This window comes from Empidonax traillii, unplaced genomic scaffold, assembly GCF_003031625.1.
Source record: "Empidonax traillii isolate 1590-97213 ecotype Southwest subspecies unplaced genomic scaffold, ASM303162v1 scaffold474:size1423191, whole genome shotgun sequence".
Classification (NCBI taxonomy): Eukaryota; Metazoa; Chordata; class Aves; order Passeriformes; family Tyrannidae; genus Empidonax; species Empidonax traillii.
In genome coordinates this window covers 1,167,315-1,185,714 of record NW_020955667.1, presented here as the reverse complement: position 1 = coordinate 1,185,714, position 18,400 = coordinate 1,167,315, and the positions used below count along the sequence as shown (strand labels likewise).

General features: G+C 45.6%; 1 protein-coding gene across 1 annotated transcript; it reads left to right on the top strand.

Annotated features, from left to right (window-relative positions):
- The first annotated feature begins 339 nt into the window (after positions 1-339).
- Positions 340-18,382, top strand: TMCO1 (transmembrane and coiled-coil domains 1). The gene is made up of 7 exons (XM_027895856.1): positions 340-487; positions 1,821-1,898; positions 5,113-5,172; positions 8,164-8,210; positions 8,816-8,883; positions 12,344-12,488; positions 18,050-18,382. Exons 1-7 carry the CDS (start codon positions 418-420, stop codon positions 18,146-18,148), a joined length of 567 nt encoding a protein of 188 aa, XP_027751657.1. The 5' UTR covers positions 340-417; the 3' UTR covers positions 18,149-18,382.
- The last annotated feature ends 18 nt before the right edge of the window (positions 18,383-18,400 follow it).

The window sequence follows — 18,400 nt, the reverse complement described above, 5'->3', positions numbered from 1 at the left end:
GAGGCGCTTAAGGAAAGACTGGACACGGGTCCAGTTGGCAAAGTGATGCTGGGTCACAGGCTGGGCTCGATGAGCTCGGAGGTCTTTTCCAACCAAACTGATTCCGTGTTTCTATGACCCCCACCGCGGGCACCAGCACGCCCCGTGTGCGGGACTCGGAGAGTGCCCCAGTGCTCACCCAGAGCCCCCGCAGCCATCACAGAGGGGTCCCTCACCCTGCCGGGGCGGGGCCCGCGCCGTGATTGACAGCCGCCTCAGCCAATCGAGCAGCGCCACCTCGAGCTGCCCCGCCCCTCGCCCTCTCCGGAATGGCGGGTAGTCACTTCCGGCGGTTGCTAGGCAACGCGTAAGGGCAGCCTCCGGGTGCGGGGTGCACTTCCGGGTGCGCGACGGCGCTGCCGGGGCGGGGGCAGCACCATGAGCACCATGTTCGCCGACACCCTCCTCATCGTCTTTATCTCCGTCTGCACCGCGTTGCTGGCCGAGGGTGAGTTACCGAGTCCGCGGGGGGGGCTCCCCGAGCGCCGGGAGGGAGCGGGTGGAGGGGCGCGGTTGGGGGCGCTGGGGCTCAGGGACTCTGGGCCTCCGGAACCTCACGGGCACCCCGGCGGACAGGAATGAATAAACCCCGAACGGCACTGAATTTTGGTGCAGAGGAATTGGGTTTGTTTCTTCTCGCAGGAGGGGGGGGGAGGGTGAAGGAGGACACGGTAGTTTTCCACCGTAGCTCTTGTGGGAAGAACGTGAAGAAACCACCTGAGCTTGCGACGGTGGTGGCTTAGGCTACTTGAAAGGACTTTTTGTTTTTAAATGGTTGAAATAGGTGAAGCTCTTTAAGAATGGGTCGGATTGGTGCCTTTTTGGGGTAGTCACAAGCCAGAGGCCCCTTTCCTGGCACTGAGCTGTATCCCTAACTTCCCTTTATCCCCTCTACCCCCAAACCTTCATCCCAGAACTGCAAGACAGCACTCTTGTGCATCCCAGGGAGAGTCCTCAGAGGAATATGGCACTGCTACTCTGGGAGCCCTCCTGGCATTTGGGGTTGGACTGTGTACACGTTTCTCTGCCTTTCACAGCATGGACCTGTGTTGACCTGGGAAGTGTTTCCAGGGTTCTCTTCCCTGCAGCTGGTGATTCCAGGGACTCAGCAGCACAGCCCTGCTGTCAAGACGAAGCCAAAACAAGAAGGGGCCAAGAGTTTTGTGTAGGGGCTGACACTGAGCTGCTCACAAGCCACCTGTAGCTCAACTTGGTTTTATCATGTTTAAGTGCAAGGAATTTAGACTGGAGGAACTCTTGAGGTCTCTTCTGGTCTAGTCTAATATCTTAATTCGCCTTTTCAAAATGTGATGCTGCTAATGGACAGGTCCTGGTAGGAGCAGGAATTATTCCTCAGGCTTTAATTAGCTGCTGTGAAAAAGCAGTACACAAAGATGTTAATTGCCTTAATGAAGCTTTGATTTCTAAGGTGAGCAACAGCTGGTAAATATGAGCATGAGGTAACCGAAGCTGGTCAATTTCTGAAGAGATTTATCTTATATATAGTTTATATATAAAATGAAAAACTAAAGACTTTTTTTAGCTTCATATATAGATTGTTTCATAGTTTATTTTACAGTTCCATTTTATGTGAAACATGAGAAGGGGTTATGAAGAAAAGGGAAGATACCTCTTGCTGGTGCTTTATGCTGCCTTGGCTGTGCTGTGACGTGGTTTTGTAGACATAATGTTTAATTTCTGCATGTGCATTTGCTCACTTGCATCACTGTTATTGCAGGAGGCCTTTGCTTACCTGGTCACTTGCTGAGTGTTTGTTTCAGGTATCACTTGGGTGTTGGTTTACCGGACAGACAAATACAAGAGATTAAAGGCTGAAGTGGAAAAGCAGAGCAAGAAATGTAAGTACCCTTCAGGCATCAGAGAAAGTGTCCTGCTGCTCCTGTGACTCCTGCAGGTGTCACATTGAGTAATGGCTGTGCTCTGAGAAATTTCTGCAGGGGGTGAGAACTTCCTTTAGCTTGGATTTCATAGAAGCCAAATTCTACAAGTTACATAAATCTGTAGTGAGTGGACTTATTTCTGTCCTTAATTCTTGCCTTTTGCTGGAGGAGGCTCAGCACAAAGACCTGTTGCCTTGTCTGAATTGCTCTCTCTGTTAATGGAGTAAGAGATTGGTACTGGCATCTTGTTTTTTCTGAACAGGAGTGGCTAATGTCTGAAATAAATGCCTGAAATATGTTCAAAGATGCCGTTTCTGCCTTTCAGGGGTAAAAAGGTGAATTTGAGGTCTGTTGTGAGAAAGTTCTGGGGTTGACTAATGAATAACATGTGAAGAATAAAAGTGGTGATTAATGACAGAGGATGAGTAAAGAGCAAGTCATCGTAGAAGGTCTGAGCTATCAGATGATGTAAGAATAAATTATACTAATGTGAACTGAAAACTAACAGAATGGATTAAGGAAATAAGCTCCATTTTCATTCCGTAGGAAGGACATCAGAGAGACCTGGGAGAGGTTGAGCAAAGGATGAGGGAGGAAGGGGAAAAGGAGCTGAGGGCAAGCAGTCAAATGTGCTTTGGATATTAAGAGGAATGGTAAAGGTGAGAGGCTGATCATGGAGTGTTTCAATGCACTTGTCTGTATTGGAAACCAAGGAGTAGAGGAGAAATTCATCTTACCTTTCAAACTCAACTGTGTGAACCCCACACAGGTTACAGCAGTGAGACACCACGCCATAACCGGAGCCCAAACAGAGCTGCTTTTACCTTAAAAGTGTTTCACTGGGATATCAGTGCTCCTAGTGCACGAGAGAACAATGTTACCACTTATTGCTCTTGCCGGTCCAGCTCATTCCAGCCTTCCACGGGGCAAAATAAACTGAGGAGGTAAAGTGTAGTCATGCTTGTATCACAGCTCCTACATTAGGGGCTTTTGTCACCACGGCAGACAGGGATTGCATCTCTGCCTGCCTCACTTTAATCCCACTTGTCCTATGTGTACGATGGAATTAGCCCCAAAAGAGGAAGTCAGAGAAGTAGTTGAAACCCAGCTGAAAACTTAGTGTCCTTGTTTGTTTGTGCTGTTAAATTCCGAAAGCAGTTAGCAGGGCTTAGTCTCTGGGGCTTAATGACTGCTGTAAGAGTTTAATGCTGTTTGTTTTTAATAGCTCTCCTGGTATCTAGGCTATCATCTGTGAAGGGAAAGACATGAGGTTCATGCATCTCAATTAGTTTCTGATCTCCTTGTTCGATTCCCCACCCCCAACAACAACAAAAAAAAAGGTAAAGCTAAATAAGGAGTCACTAAAAATTCAGCTTTTCCTTCCCCTCCTGTTCTGAGGACATCTGGCTGACCTGGTGGCTTACAACTTGCTAAGTGGACCACTTGAGCCACACCTTTTAGCTGTTATCTAACACATCTGAAACAGGAAAAAACACATTTGAGATCTTTAAGCTCTCCCGTGAGAGTCCTAGGGATCCTTAGGATTTGCAAAAACAAAGGGGCCCGAGTAATGTGCTTAAGGAGACATTGTTACTCCTTAGTTTCGTCTCTTCCTGTCCTCCTAGGGAGGAGGCACAGTTGTCTGACTGAGGCTGCTGCAGAGATTATAGTCAGTGTTCTGGGGGTAGCTTTGCAAGGCTGAAGGCTATCCCTGGATTTTCTGCTGTGTTGCCATGTATGTTCTCATGGCTTTAGAGACTGCTTGACACTCTTTGTTCTGCTGGAACCATAGGGCAACTGGGGCTGTCCCTTTGGGTTTGCATAAGGCTGCTTAGAGTTTAGAGTTGGGGGCTATGGGGTTATGTGGACCACGGTAGGGGTGGACTGATCAGGTTTCCCCATCTGGATTTGGCAAAAGGGAAGTTATGGAGAGAGCTCTCTGTGACTGCTGGGTGCGTTGAGTCACCTGGCACTTCTCTCCAGTATTCCCTAGGGCACAAGCTCCCTGTTTTTCCTCTTGTTTCAGCTTGCCTTTCAGAGATACACTTGTTCTTAGGAAAAAGCAGGTGTCTCAATACATTGTTGTGGAAGAGATGATGTTCAGGTAACTTGTCTGGGCCAGAGTGGTTTTCTGAGCAGTTGTGACTGACTTACAGGCACTGAGGAGGGCAGCTCTACAAATCCTCGTGTGGCTTGGAAGTCTGGCTGGTCCTTTTTTCCTCTGTGCTTTGAAATCAGGGCTAGATCTGTGCTGAGCTGGTCTTTCATATGGGAGTACAGTCCTAGCACTCAGGTATCTGTGAGCTAACAATGAGCCAAATCTCTTTGTTGATAAGGTAGATATGGTAGAAGCAGTTTACATAGATACACAGAGTAAAAAAAAGGGCTGCTATCTGTTGCTAGACCGTGGTCACTCCTCACTTCTTGTAGTACTTTTGTTATAGTTCTTGAATTAAAATGTCTCTTACTTCCTGGAGAGCCCTTCTTGCTGTCAGCAGAACACTTGCAGACGAGCAGCACATTTACCATGTTACAAGTTCACTGTGCTGGCTCTGCGTGAGCCTTGCTTGCTGCAGTGGCAGTGGGTTGCAGATGCTTGGTGGGTATCTGATTTGGGGTTTTATACCTTTGAGCTTAGGCTCCTACTTTAAGATACTGCAAATACTTCAGTACTAATTAATTGAAGAATGGAGAGGCTGTGGCCTACTGCTTGGTCAGCATTTCCCCTGAGAATGCCGGCCTGTGGAGAAGGGATGTGCGAGAACACAGGCGGTCCTGTATTCTGCTTCCCACTGCAGATAATTGTGAGCAGAGCTGGCCACAAAGCTCTTTTCATTGCACTTGCTGAATCAAAAGTACTGTCTAGTACTAATGACAAATCAGCAAGGGTCACTTAAGCCAAAATTGTCCCCAGACTGCTCAGTCTGTAATGTAATGGGCTCTTGACAGGGTTGTGGATTAACCCATTAAATATGTTCATGTCTCATGCAGGGTTTTGAATTTTTTAATTATAGTTTTTAATTGATAGGTGTAATCATCCCTGATAGTTGATAACTTACCTAGCTGCTTTGAGCCCCACTTCTCTATAGGAATAAAACGTTTTGTTTGATGTGTGAAAAAGGAGTGGTGGTTACCTTGTGCAGAAATGACGGAATATCTTTTCATTTGGCAGTGGAAAAGAAGAAGGAAACGATAACTGAATCAGCAGGCAGACAGCAGAAAAAGAAGATAGGTAAGACTGGTGCCTCAGAAATGGGGAAAGCTGAGAAACTTTCGGAAGCCATGGTACTTTCAAAAATATTTATTCATTTGCCTTGCTCTTCCAAGACAGGAGACATCCAGCCTCCTGATTGCTTTGGTCACATGGGCAGATCACGGAGAGGAGCAGCACCACTTGCTGAACTCATTGACTTTCTCTCCCATTTTAACCATGATTGTTATTAATAACAGAGCTGAAGGTGGCTGTAACTGTCACCTTATGTTGACTGTAACTGTCCGTAGATTTATTTCAAGTTTGATAAATTAGTTTTGGTCAATTTTAGGCAGTGATTTATTTTTCCATTCTTTTTCGTTGTCAATAAGCTGAAGTCTTCCTGGGTAAAGGTAACTCTTTAAGTACTGAACTAAGCAAGAACAAAGTAATAAATGTTTAAGGGACGTGAGCTTTAGGAAGTTTTGTTATTTGCAGGACTTGCAACGTGCAGCAAAGCTCAGTTAAGTTATTACAGAAATTGTGGCAGGAACACTTCTGAGAGCTCCTGGGAGTTGGTTTCCTCATTCCTTTGTAACTCCAGGTAGCTGGATTAGTCATTTGATCTGTACAAAGCTTGGGAATTATAAACACATCTTCAAACAGTTCTTCCTAGGTAGAAAACCTGTTGTCGTTAGATTCCCTTAGGGACAGAAGCCAAAATGCTTCCTCTTGTGCATTTTCAGTTCTTAATCTTCAATAATCCCTGTGTGGGATGAACACTGCTTGGTAGATAAGGCAACTCTGAAAGTGACCCCATGTAGCAATTACACATAACATTAAAAAGTGTGACGGTGGCTTTTTTTTTGTGGGGCACCATCCAAGCTATGCTTTTGGGAGACAGTATTGTACTTGTGCTTGGGCTAAACTAATAAACAGTAGAATCTGAGGAATTCAGATGCTCCACCAATTTTTTTATGCACTCAAATAATCTTGTTTTGCTGATGAAAAAACAAAGCACAAAGGGACTAAGATCAGAACTTAGGAAGTGACCACTGATTTTGTTTGCTGTGATGCTTGCTGGCAAAACCTAAGATACTGAAACTGATTTTTTTATTTTTCCAAGTGCTGCATAACTTCAGTGTCTCATTTGTTTTCAGGCAAAGCTGAATTCTTGATGTTTCTGAAAAATTAGGCCCTAAATGTCAAGCTGGACTTCCAGAAAATGACTCACAGCTGTTCACTGCTTTTGAAATCTCAGGTTTCATTAACTCCGCTGGATGTCAAATCACTCTGCAAGATGTGGTATTGTTGTAACAGCAGATTTACTTGTCCTGGAGTTCCTCTGAATTCTACCATTTTAGTTAATGACAAACAAATATTGACTGGGGCTTTATGGATAAGTAGCAACTATGGTACAGACCTGCCTCGGTTGCCATCTGTTCTGTGCACAGAATAAGGCAGGAGGTGTGTGGATGATATTTCTTGGTTTCGTAAGGGATGAATCATGCATGTGCACGAGGAGGTAGGGCGAAAGTTGCAGGAGAAGGTTTAATTTGCTGCTTCCTACTTATGACGCTGTGTCTAAATCACCTTTGACACTGCTGAAAAAGGACACCTTTAACATCATGGTGTGGCCTTTTGTCATTTCATCTTAAGAAATTCATTTGCTAGCTTAAACTTTGCTACTGCTTCCTGTGTCCATGTGCCCCTGGAAGGAAAGACTGACATTATCAGGAGTCCACGTGAGTGCTGGATGAACAGCAGCACCCAGAGCCTGTTTGTTTAGAGTTTGTAGAAATAGGTGAGAGACAGTTCGGGTATATTGGGGGATCAGAGCTGTGTTCTTTTTCCTATGTAACCTTTAGCCCACCTAAAAAGATGGCTAGTTATGTAGCAGAGGGGAAAAAACAAGTATTTGTGCCAAACGTGATTCCTGAAGAACTGGCTTGAGGTTGCTGAAATGTCCCAGAACAAAATTCTCCACCTGGGTCAGGAAACAGGTGTCTGGAAAGTTCCTGCCAGAGTGGATGGTTTGTAGTCAGGAGTGACTGAAAATAACCAAGAGGATTCTAAGAAATTGGGTAGGGGTGTTGCTATTGCCTTTCATAGCACTTACGGTGAGTCCCTGTGCTTAGAGAGAGAGCTGTGGAGCTTCTGTGTCATTGGACCTCTTATAATGAAACCTCAGTGGGATCCTTGGAAAATTGTACTTGACAGTACTTCTGCATCACTCCCTCTTCATTCACGCTCTGGATCCTCAGAGGAGCACAAGGGATGATGGAGACATGGGACAAGAAAGGTGACAGTAGATAATGCTCAAGGCCAGAGCAGCCCTCCAGTGAGGGGCATGGAAAATGTCCTCTCCAGTCTCTGAGCGTCTTTGAAGTTTGTGGTGACTTAAGGACAGACTAAATTTCCAAAGCAGTATTTTAAAGTATTTTCTGCAAAGCACGATAATACACACATTACTGAATTTCATGTAGGAAATCTCTTCCATCTTTGGAGAACCTCAGAGGTGTGACAAGAGTCCAAAATTCATTACTGAGACAAGCAGGATGTTGGCATTGCTGAGGTGCAGCTCCCAGCTCTTTGTATTGTTTCAAAGTCCCTTCTGACACCTCCAAAATGAAATCTTTACTTACACAACAGATTTACAGTGGTGTGCAGCCAAACTGAGACCGCTTTCTTTGGGAACTGTGATATAGGGGCACTGTCTGTTCTCTGGCAGTAATGTTCATGCTGCTGTGTCGGTTGAGTTAGCAAATCTGACATTCGGTGCATTTCTTTCAAAAGTGCTGAATGTGTGATTCCAGCCGCCTCCTCTTTTTGTGCCAGCCTTGCTGCACGTTGCTGTGGAGAAATGGTTGGCTATGTACAGTTTTTCACTTTCTACTGTCTGGCAGAGCTGGAGTTGATTTTGGAAGTGTTATTTGTTTGCACAGCCAAAAAGGTTAAGTCTTCCTGGAAATGAAAACACTCTGGTTTCTAGGTTGACAGAACTGATTATAACTGTTGTTTTTGTCTTTGCAGAGAGACAAGAAGAGAAGCTGAAGAATAACAACAGGGACTTGTCAATGGTACGAAAATTAAACAAAGTTCCCAACTGCTGGGGATTTCAGTCAGTTTTCCAGCAGAAAGACACTATTCAATTGGCAGACATAGCTGCTTTTCCTCCTGAAACGTCCTTCTGGGTTTTCTCTAATAATTCTCTACAGATTTTAGTGTGAGCCACAGAGTTCTCCAGCAGTTACTGCCTCATCTCATGCCAAACCTTAGCCATTTTCAGCTTTGTAAGACTCCATGATGTTTTCAAAGTAGAATTTGTCTGACTTCTTGTAACTTCAGTCATTGTAATGATCCCCTGCTGACTGGTTGTATAGGCTTAAGGAAAACGAAAAAGCCTCTAGAAGGTAACAGGAAAATTCTAGAGCACTTTTTGGTTTTGTCCCCATGATTCCTCACATCCCTGGCCCACGCTGTGCCTGCCTTTGTGTACCCAGCTGTTGACCAAACTTACCTTTGGGAGTTCTTCAGTCACTTTTATAATCTCTTTGCCTTTTGGGTCATCCTTTTTCCTTGTAGACTTCAGTGATCTGTACAAAGCCTCTTCATGAGGGTGTGAGCTCACAGTACTTCAGTGTAGGCCTGTTGTTTTGATTGCCTCTGACCTTTCTGCTTGCAGGTTCGAATGAAATCCATGTTTGCCATCGGCTTCTGCTTCACTGCCTTGATGGGAATGTTCAACTCCATGTAAGTATCATCTTCCTGGATTTTTTTTTCTTAAATTTTTATGGTGAATATATTTTCCACCTTCCCTTTAGCATCTGAAGTGTTGCAGTGGCAGAGTCCAGCCAAGAACCATAACTAATCTGTATAAAATGGATCAGTATTTCATATGAAGTTGGGGTGGTTTGGTCACCACATGCATGTTCTGCTCAAGAGGGAACATTGAATACTGAAGACAGTCAAGCTGAATAAATTGCATTCAGTCTAGACACAGTTCTAATACCCATTCTGTGTGGGAACATCCTGATTAGGGCAAGTTTGGGAGATGTCGGGCAAGCAGCTTCAGTCTTCAGCTGCTTTGGCTTGAGTATAATAGTGTGACCACAGAATGCTCTTGCAAGCAAAACTGGGTCAGCTCCCTGGCCTGTAGAAACGAGCTTTAATTGCAGAGTTTGTTGTTGCCCTACTTAAGGTGATCAGAGTCCAGATATTGACAGGTCCAGGCATGGGCTCCAATCTTCCTTTGCTTTAAAAGTGACCTGGGATAGGTCCAATTTAAAAACAAAGATAAAAACCCCCAAACTGGCTTGCATGGTTATAGAAAGCTTTGGTTTAGATATGCAAATCTGAAAGACCTGTGCTTGACTTTTAAAACTTTGCTACACTTAAAATGTGAACTGTTGGCTGTTAAATCTGAAGGTGACATGAATATGATTAGGATAACCTTTAGGAGGTTGTTTGATATCTGGGCAATATGCTTGTCCTTCCAAATGGGAATTTACATCGTTGGGCATAAAAAGCCTTTGGCCTCTGTTTTGGCAGTCCCTAGGATACACTCAATTGTTATTTTACTGGAGATCTGTGGGTGGATAAATTGCAAACTTGGGGTAACATAATAACAGAAGCGCCACTGTGTGGATTCTTTATTTATTCAGCTTAGTCAGTCTTCAGCATCTAGCATTCTCTGGGTGCTAGGAAGCTGAGCAGAGCAACATGGCAATAAAGGACTCTAAAATTTGGGTACAGTCTTGAGTCACTGATGTCTCATTTCACTGCAGCCCTGAGCAGGGCTGGAGGTGCACTGTGAGTCACATCCCCAGCAACAAGGTGTCTGAGGGGGGATTTATAGTGCTGCTGCACTCGAGGCCTTCAAGTGCTTGCTGTGCTGTTTGGGTGCAATACAAACATCAGCACCGCCCCTGCACTGAAACAAGTGGAAAAACAAAAGGCTTTACCCTCCTCTACCCATTTTCCTATAGGAGGAAGAGGCAGTTCTGAGTATGCTGTGCCCAAGTAGTGTTACAGAACTGTAAATTTATTAAGAGCTTTAGGAAGGAACTGATTTGGGTTAAATCCTTTGTATCTCTTCCTTCCATAGATATTAACCTAAAAAAAAAAAGAAACCAATAAACTTAAAACTCACCAAGTTTACTTGTCTTGTTTCTCCTTTGAGGATTCCTGCCCACAGAGATCATGCTACTAGACAGAGGCTTTATGTGAACCTTTGGGCATATTTTTCCTTGAACTGCCTCTTTCTTTACAGGAAGCATGAATACCAGAAGTATCCAGAGAGCTCACTGATTGTTAGAGCTGGAATAACTTTCATGCTAATAGCTGAGGCTATTGAATTAAAATCTAAAGATTTGACTGTCTGCCCTTTGGGGCTCCATAATTAAATCCTTGCTCCTGGTCTCAGTACAAAGTAGCCAGTGGACCTGAATCAAATGGCAGCTTTGGTGGGTGGTACCTGCACTGTCTGATGGAGCTGGTTCCCTGTAACATCAGTCTCTTGGCATAGTATAAAGAGTAGCTGCTTGTTGCAGGAAGAGCAGCTCAGTTACAGATTCAGGAGGCTCCTGGACTTCCTCTTCTCCCTGCTGCTGGTTCATCTGTGGAGGCACTGTGGGTGTGGTACAAAAAGGAGAAAAAAGGGTGGCTGAGACTTGCAGTGACTGCAGCCGCATCTGCTGCTTTTCCTGTTCTTAAGTGGGGTCATGGCTCCAGGGCACAAAAGGAGCAAGGAATTGTGTGCAAATGCTGCTACTCTGTGGCTGGGCACCTCACGTTTGTCAAGTGCCAGCTCAGCCATAAATGGAAATCACTGCGATGAGCTGTTCTCTTTCTTAGCGTGTCAGTAGTAATGGAGCAGCAGGTTGGACCATGCTGGAAGGAAGCATGAAGAAGGCTGATTTAAACCCCAAGAGCAGACTGCTGTGCTTGAGACAAGCAGCTGAATGACTGTTGTGGCTTAAAAGGCAGCGAGATGTGTAGCAGTGGTGGCCTCCAAGCCACTGGGGATTTTTCCTGGGAGAGAAATTAGCTTCTGTGTGTCTCAATTCTCTCTTGCCAGAAACTTTTTGATGCAATCAATTCTCTGCTTTAATCAAGGAGTTGTACATTTCAGTGCTTCTTCATAACTGAAAACCTGCTGGAATTAAAAGCAGGTACCTCGGGGTGCTACTGCTGAAGTACTTGTCATTCTCACAGCAGGAATAACGTAGAATTTGAAGCCACTGGGGGATGTTACAGGGAGATAAACATCCGTTCTGAGCTCCTTTGCCAAACTGCCTGTGAGATGTAAACAAAGTTGGTGTGTGTTTGAGCTGTAGCTGTGTGAATGCCTCTCCACAGGAAAGAAGGCTCATTTAGGATCTCTTGAAACAAGAAACACCTGTTCGAAAATCAGCACATGCAGAGAAAATAACATCCAAATATGCACATGCTGATGAGGCATCATACACACTTACTTCAAAAGATTGGGTTGACTGTCTGACTTGGGAGAAATCTTTGCAAACTGGCCAGAGTTCACACTCTGCCTGATGCCCTGGAATGTGGACCTGGAGGAATTCCAGGAGCAGTACATGCCGCTTGGAATATGCACTATCATCCTGCCTCTGCACTGCCTCGTCTTCAGAGCTAATGCAGAGAAGACTGTGGGTATTAAATGTGTTCTGTTAATGGGCCCTCTTGTGCTGAGGTTGCTCCAGGAAAGAAAAAGGTGTCTTTTGATTTAGTCTCTGCTTAAAAAATGCTCTTTTGCTTCAAGCAAAGAGTCTGTCTTGTTGCAGTAACTGCAATACAGCAGGGTGACAGTCATCTGTCTTCTATTGAGGTGCTGAGTGGGAACTGATCTGCTAAATTTGACTGCTAAATAAAATGCACCAGAAAACTGCAAAATACCAACCAAGATTTTATGAAACAACAGCTTGTCCAGGCCATCACTTAAACCTCTTTGACTGTGCCAAAACTGTTATTGAGGGAAACCTCTTTACCCTGTGGATAGTTGAGTGTGGAGGGCTCGGTGAGTGAGGCATACTCAGTCTCCTTGGTGGAGTGTGTGGAGAGGTGGGCTGGATAAGGCAGCAAGGCTTCTTAGCCTTCCGTGCACTCTCATCTGCTCTGGTGCTGTGTTGAAGATGCTCCCTTTCCGTATCCAAATGCTCTTTTACTGTCCCCAGTTGTGATGCAGTGCTCTCTTTTCCAGATTTGATGGCCGAGTGGTGGCAAAGCTTCCGTTTATCCCCCTCTCGTACATCCAAGGTCTCTCCCACCGCAACCTGCTGGGTGAGGATTACACCGACTGCTCCTTCATCTTCCTCTACATTCTCTGCACAATGTCAATCAGACAGGTGAGCACATTGCTGTCTCTCCTGTGTGCCTGGAGCAGGGAAAGCACGTCTCCATCCATGAAGAGGAATCTACCGCTGCTGTCAGTATTGCACATATTATCTTTGATCCATTGTTTGCCTTCATTCCTCGGCCTCATATTCAAAGTCATTCTAGGCTGAGGTCATAAAAACAATCAATATCCTGCACTGGCCTGGAAGACTTGACTGGAGACTTGCACCAGGACTCTAGGCCAGAGTTGGCAGAAACGGATTCCTGATTTCTATGATAACTTTATGGATTGCCATACCAAGAGATTGTCTCCATCAGAAGGCAATCTAAATCCCACTTTTTAGTAATTATGACTTTTACAGTAACATTTACATCTTTACAAACTAGTGTCTTCAGGGGAAATTTCCTTGGTGACTGGTAGTTCTATAAAGGTTTCATCAGTCCATAAAGTTGCTAGAAAAGTGAGGAAAGAGTTAAACCTGCTTTTTTGGGTTTGTCCTTCCTGTTTTTGCTGGCTGCCTGATATTTTTCAGTCTTAAGAATTTTACGTTGAATGTCAAGTCTCTCCCCGTGTCAGGGACTTGACACAGACAGAGGGGGTCTAGTATGATAAGCCAAGAGTAGGATCCACACAGCTTGATAGTCCCATCTTTTGGAAGAGGGTGAGGATATCAGTGAGGATAAGAGAAGTGCTTGTTCAGGAAGGTTCGCTGGCAGTTTAAGTGTCAGAATGGCCAATGAGGACAGGAGGGCCTTCTCAGTGCAGCCAGAAATTTACTTTGTTTTCCAAATTTTCCCAGATTAATAGACTCTGGGGACTGGATGAATGTTGGTGCAACTAGCTGCAAATTACCTGCTCTTCTGTATTTCATTTCCCTTTTCTTTGATTTACTTCCTGAATTCTTGCTGCTTTTACTTGGGGGTGGCAGGGGACTTAGGCTTATAGCAGATCAGCAAAGAGAAGTGATGTGTTATGCCAGATGCTGTCAGAAGTTGGGATGAGCTTCATGAAGCAGCTCTGTAACAGAGACTTCCTTTAGTCACAAAGTGCACGCTGGTAAATGGAATTCTCCCTAGCCTTTTGTATTGGGTGCTTGTGTTGAAATGAATCTGTGTCTGGTCCTATGCAAAAGCTGGTAATGAACTGTAGAATAACTTATGTTGAAATGATCACTTGGAGTTCACCTGGCCAACCCCTCACTTCAGGCAGGCGCAGCTTCAGAGTACCAAAGGCCAGGGGTTTCCTGACTGTTTGCTGGAAGACAAACTCACTTCCCAGTGACTCGGGAACTGGCGCAGTGTTTGCTGCGTTGAAAGAATTAGACATTTTTAGCTCTTAAGATCACCTTCCAGAATTCCTGGTATGCTGTGGTCTGATGCTGTTCCTTCAAGCAATCTTGTCTGGTGCTGCTCTGTGCTACTCACCTGTTACATGGGAAGTCCTCTGTTTGCAATGTTGCAAGTTACGTGAAACTAGATAGCACTGCCGGCAAGATTTTTCTTCACCCGTCTGGTTGACTGGGGAACTCCTTTGCTGAAAAATCCCCCATTTTTGTCCAAAAATATAATTCCTGGGGTTAGTTCTAGTCCTGGGCATTTCCTGCTGTTTCATATGGTGAAACTGGTGGATGGCAGGAACTCAGAAATGCCGAGCTCTTTGCAGTGGTTTGGGCTTTCAAGAGAAATTCTGGGAAAAAAATTGCCCTTGTGCTTGAGAGTTCATGCTGGAGGCCTTGTGGAGGAGGGGAGTTCGTTTATTGCTTTGGAGAAGGGTGTAAAACTGCAGTCTTCATAGTGCTGCCTTATCTATGTGATCGTGGTTAACATGGCTTAACCTGGATTCCTGCAGTTCTCCAGCTGTCAGGCAGTTTCTTCCTCCTTGGTACCTGGAGGGAAGGGCAGGGACACTCCAGTTTGCTCAACAAGTAGGAACCAAAGCTGTGATTGCTCCTGGCATCCTGCTCCTGGCTTTATTGCTGTTTGAAAGAACCTAGGTGATAACAACTTTGGGAACTTTAGAGCTCTGTGAGAGGCCTGGGGAGAGGGCATGGAAGTAATTAAGGATTTAAAATGGTGCCAAAGACTTGCACTTAGTGCTTTTCAATGACCTTGGAGGTGAAAGTTTTGTGATCCTTTGTATTTCACTGTGTTCAGAAGGGGAAATCTTGCCATGCTGGCTTCAAAACAGCTGCTAGCCCAAGGGAGGGGAACTGGTTTGGGAGATCCTGTCTGGCTTGATGCTGCTCACACAAGAGGAGGAGTGAAGATGGACCAAAAGTCAGGGAACAGGTCACAAACAAAGGAGATCATTCATCCTTCAGCCTTCCCTGGAGCTGCCTGTGAAGGGATCAAAGGCAGGGAAGAGATATGTTCCTGTGGAGCTCAGAGGTGGAGGAACTCGTGTGTGTGAAAAAACAGTGACCTGATGGGAAATGCAGGGGAGTATGTGAGGGTGGGAGACTTAACTGGACGGTGGTTAAACTGACATTAGTTGGACAGGCAGGAGCAGCATCAGGCACTCTATTCGTGGGGCCCTCAGGCATGTGGGGGTGATAAACTCTTCAAACACTGACTGGGAAGCTTGCTGCCTGTGACCTGGCCAGCATCTCCCAAAATAGTCACCTCGCAGTGAGTAACTTCCTTTGCGCTGTTCCCAGCTCTCCCTGGCACGTAAATCCTGTCTCCTAGTTCCTCCTGCTTTCCTGTTTGGAGAGAGGAGGGTTGCTGGGAGAGGCCTTCCAAGGGTCCTTGAGTTGTTGGATTTCAGCTGGGAAAGTCTGCTGGGCTGGGTGGGAGGTGTAATGTCAGGGTTACATCCTCTTTCCTCACTCATGGTTCTAAGCTCCCAGCCTTCACCTGTGCTGTTTGGGAAGAGGGATATGCTGCTGTTCCTCGGGCATTTGCTGGTCTTCACTTCCTTTTCACACGCATCTGAACTGTAGATTAGGCTGCTTCTCACTGAAATGTGTTCCCAGGGGGAAGGGGAGCCAGCAATTATCCCTACTGCCAGGAGTGCACTTTCCCACAGAGCCTGGTCTTTAGGGCAGAGAGCCACTTGCTGCCTTGAGGCCCCTTCTGGGTTTGAAGACAAAAGCAGAAGCAGCTCCTGTCCTTCCTACAGTCGTTTGAGGAAAGATCAAAAGAGCTCAGATGAGAAATTCGGATTTTTAGTCTTCCCTCCCTGCTTCTGAAGGTAATGGTTGTGTTTGTGTTGGAAGTAGACTCTGCAGACTTCCTTGTGCAAGGTGGCCTGCAGCAGACAGGACAAGGTTTCTGCTGAACCTTGCCCCATCCCTGGTGTTTCCAGCTGTGTAGACTTCAGGATTGCTGTCCAGAAAACCTTTCTTTGGAGCTAGTGCCTGATCCTATCTGCCTTCCACAGCATGGAGGGGACTACATGTAAAGATAGTGCTGGAGACTGACTGTGGTCTGGAATTCACATACAGTCTGTCATCTCCCTTCCTCTTAGAACTGTTCAAGCAGTTGGAGTAAACTTTAGCACCATTGTTCTCCTCTCCTTCCATGGTGAAAGGAACAGGTTTGGAGGCAGTGCACATTTCCTTGGTTCCAAGGATGCTCTGCTAGGATCTCTGCTCCACCAGTGAGACGGTAGAAAGCTCACAGGATAATGGTCCTGCCCGCTGCTGGCTCTACAGCACCCTCTGGTGTTACTGGATGTGTCCCTCGGCTGCTCCTATTTTCTCCTTTCTGTCCACTGCTTGACTAAGGAAGTGCCGAGAAGAGGAACCTCACAAAGGAGTTAATGCTCTCGTATACATTCCGTTGCTAAACATCAGCCAGTGGCTGGTTTATGGACTTTTGGACCTCATATAATTGCTCTTTAAGTGTTCCTCTCCTTTACTGTGTGGGCTGAAACCTTCCTTTTCATAGTCTCCACCTGTAATGATTCCTGATTGTTTTATTTTAATGTAGCTACTATGGCATTACAAAACTATCTGCCTTTTATTTTCTTTTTTTTCTCTCTTTTTGTTGTTTGTATATTCTCCTTCCTGTCTGACCTATCCTGACAGTTATTTTGGAGAGGACACTCAGGTTTGAAGAGAATCCTCCTTCCTCCTTTTGTTGTCTCAATAGCCAGGACTCAGCTGGTGACATGAGGAGGACACAGTTGTTTTCTTCTCTCCCTTGCATAAGATGTCCCTGTTGTGCTAGCACTGCAGGAACAGCATCTTGAGCTGGAGTTCCTTACAGTGAAGCATGAAACCCAAAGAACTGGTGGCTCTTTGTAGTTCCACTGTTGCAAAATTTAAAAGAAATTTCACAAAAATCAGGAAAAACATAAAATTTAAGTATTCTGGTATGATTTTTTTTTTTTAAAGATTATGCCTGGCTCTGCTAATTAATTCTTTCCCTGTTTGTTGTTTTCCACTGAAACACCCTGCTGGGATGCAGATGAGGTCATCTCAATAGTCAGGTTTTGGGGTTTGCTACATGGGTCCTGTTATCCTGCATGTCTCCACCGCCCCATTGTTCTGTCTGCAGCCCTAGCATTCATGCTAATTCTGTGCCTAAGCTCCTGACTTGGACTTGGCACACACTGTGGTTGCCATGCTGCTGACCCAAATTCCTGCTGCATTAGGAGAGGGCCTTCCTCGCCAGCCTGCAGACCCTCTGGCTCTGAGGGCTGCCATAACAGTGCTTTCTGGAATTTGGGAAGACCAAGGGCTGCATGGTTCTGCTCGTGAGCAGCTGTTGGGAACACGCTCCTGAGTGTGCACTGCATTTAAATTGCAAAGATGTTGTAGGTTGATTTTAAACCAACACATGCACAAAGACATTGACAAGGCACCTGCCAGCTGACTATGGGGTGTGTAGCTGGAGGTAGAAAAGAACCCTCAGCCAAAATGTGGATTTGGGAAGGAGTGGTACAGCTCTAAATGTAGTTGTTGGGGATGGTTGTCTGGCTCTGTGCTAAGCTAGTTTGAACATATAGGGATAGAGGTCCAGTATATAGTAGACAGATGGATAAGGCTGTGTGGGTGAGAACCTGAATCTGTTGAAACGAGGAAGGAGGCTTTACTTGTACCACTAGAGAGGGTCCAGCAGAGGCCACAGAGATTATTTGGGGTCTGGCACATCTCTCTAACAAGGACAGACACTGTGAGGTGGGCCTGTTTAGTCTGGAGAAGACTGAGAGGGGATCTCATTAATGCACATAAATATCTCCAAGGTGGGTGCCAGGAGGATGGTGCCAGAACTCTGTTCACTGGTGCCCAGTGACAGGATGAGGAGCAGTGGATGTAACCTAAAACTCAAGAAATTTTACCTCAACAGGTGGAGGAAGAACTTCTTTATGTTGAGGGCAGCAGAGCACTGGAGCGAGCTGCCCAATCTCCCTCTCTAGAGACATTCCAAACCCACCTGGATGCATCCCTATGTCACCTGCTCCAGGTGACCCTGTCTTGGCTTGGCAGGGTTGGACTGGATGATCGTCAGAGGTCCCTTCCAACCTAACAATTCTGTGACTCTGTAAGCAAAGTTGGGATTTCTTCCTCTCTATCTCCCTTATCATGGTCTGACACTATCCTGCTCTTTGTTCTTGTTTCTGCAGAATATCCAGAAGATGCTCGGTCTTGCTCCTTCCCGGGCTGCCACCAAGCAGGCAGGAGGCTTCCTTGGCCCCCCACCTCAGGCAGGGAAGTTCTCCTAAAGCATAGCCTTCATGGAAGGCCTGGCCAGTGCACAAGACTCCCTTTGGGAGGTAACAAGATGGGATTCTGCACCAGGCATCACCCATCCAAAACCAGGCTATACAGTATTGAAATCATCATCCATTTGGAGTATTCCACCAGCAGTTCATCGCTCATCAAACCAGGAAACACCTCTGAGAAGATAACTCGACCTTTTGTTTCTGAGAAATAAACGGCATGGGCATGTTAATTAATTAATGTGTCTTAATTGG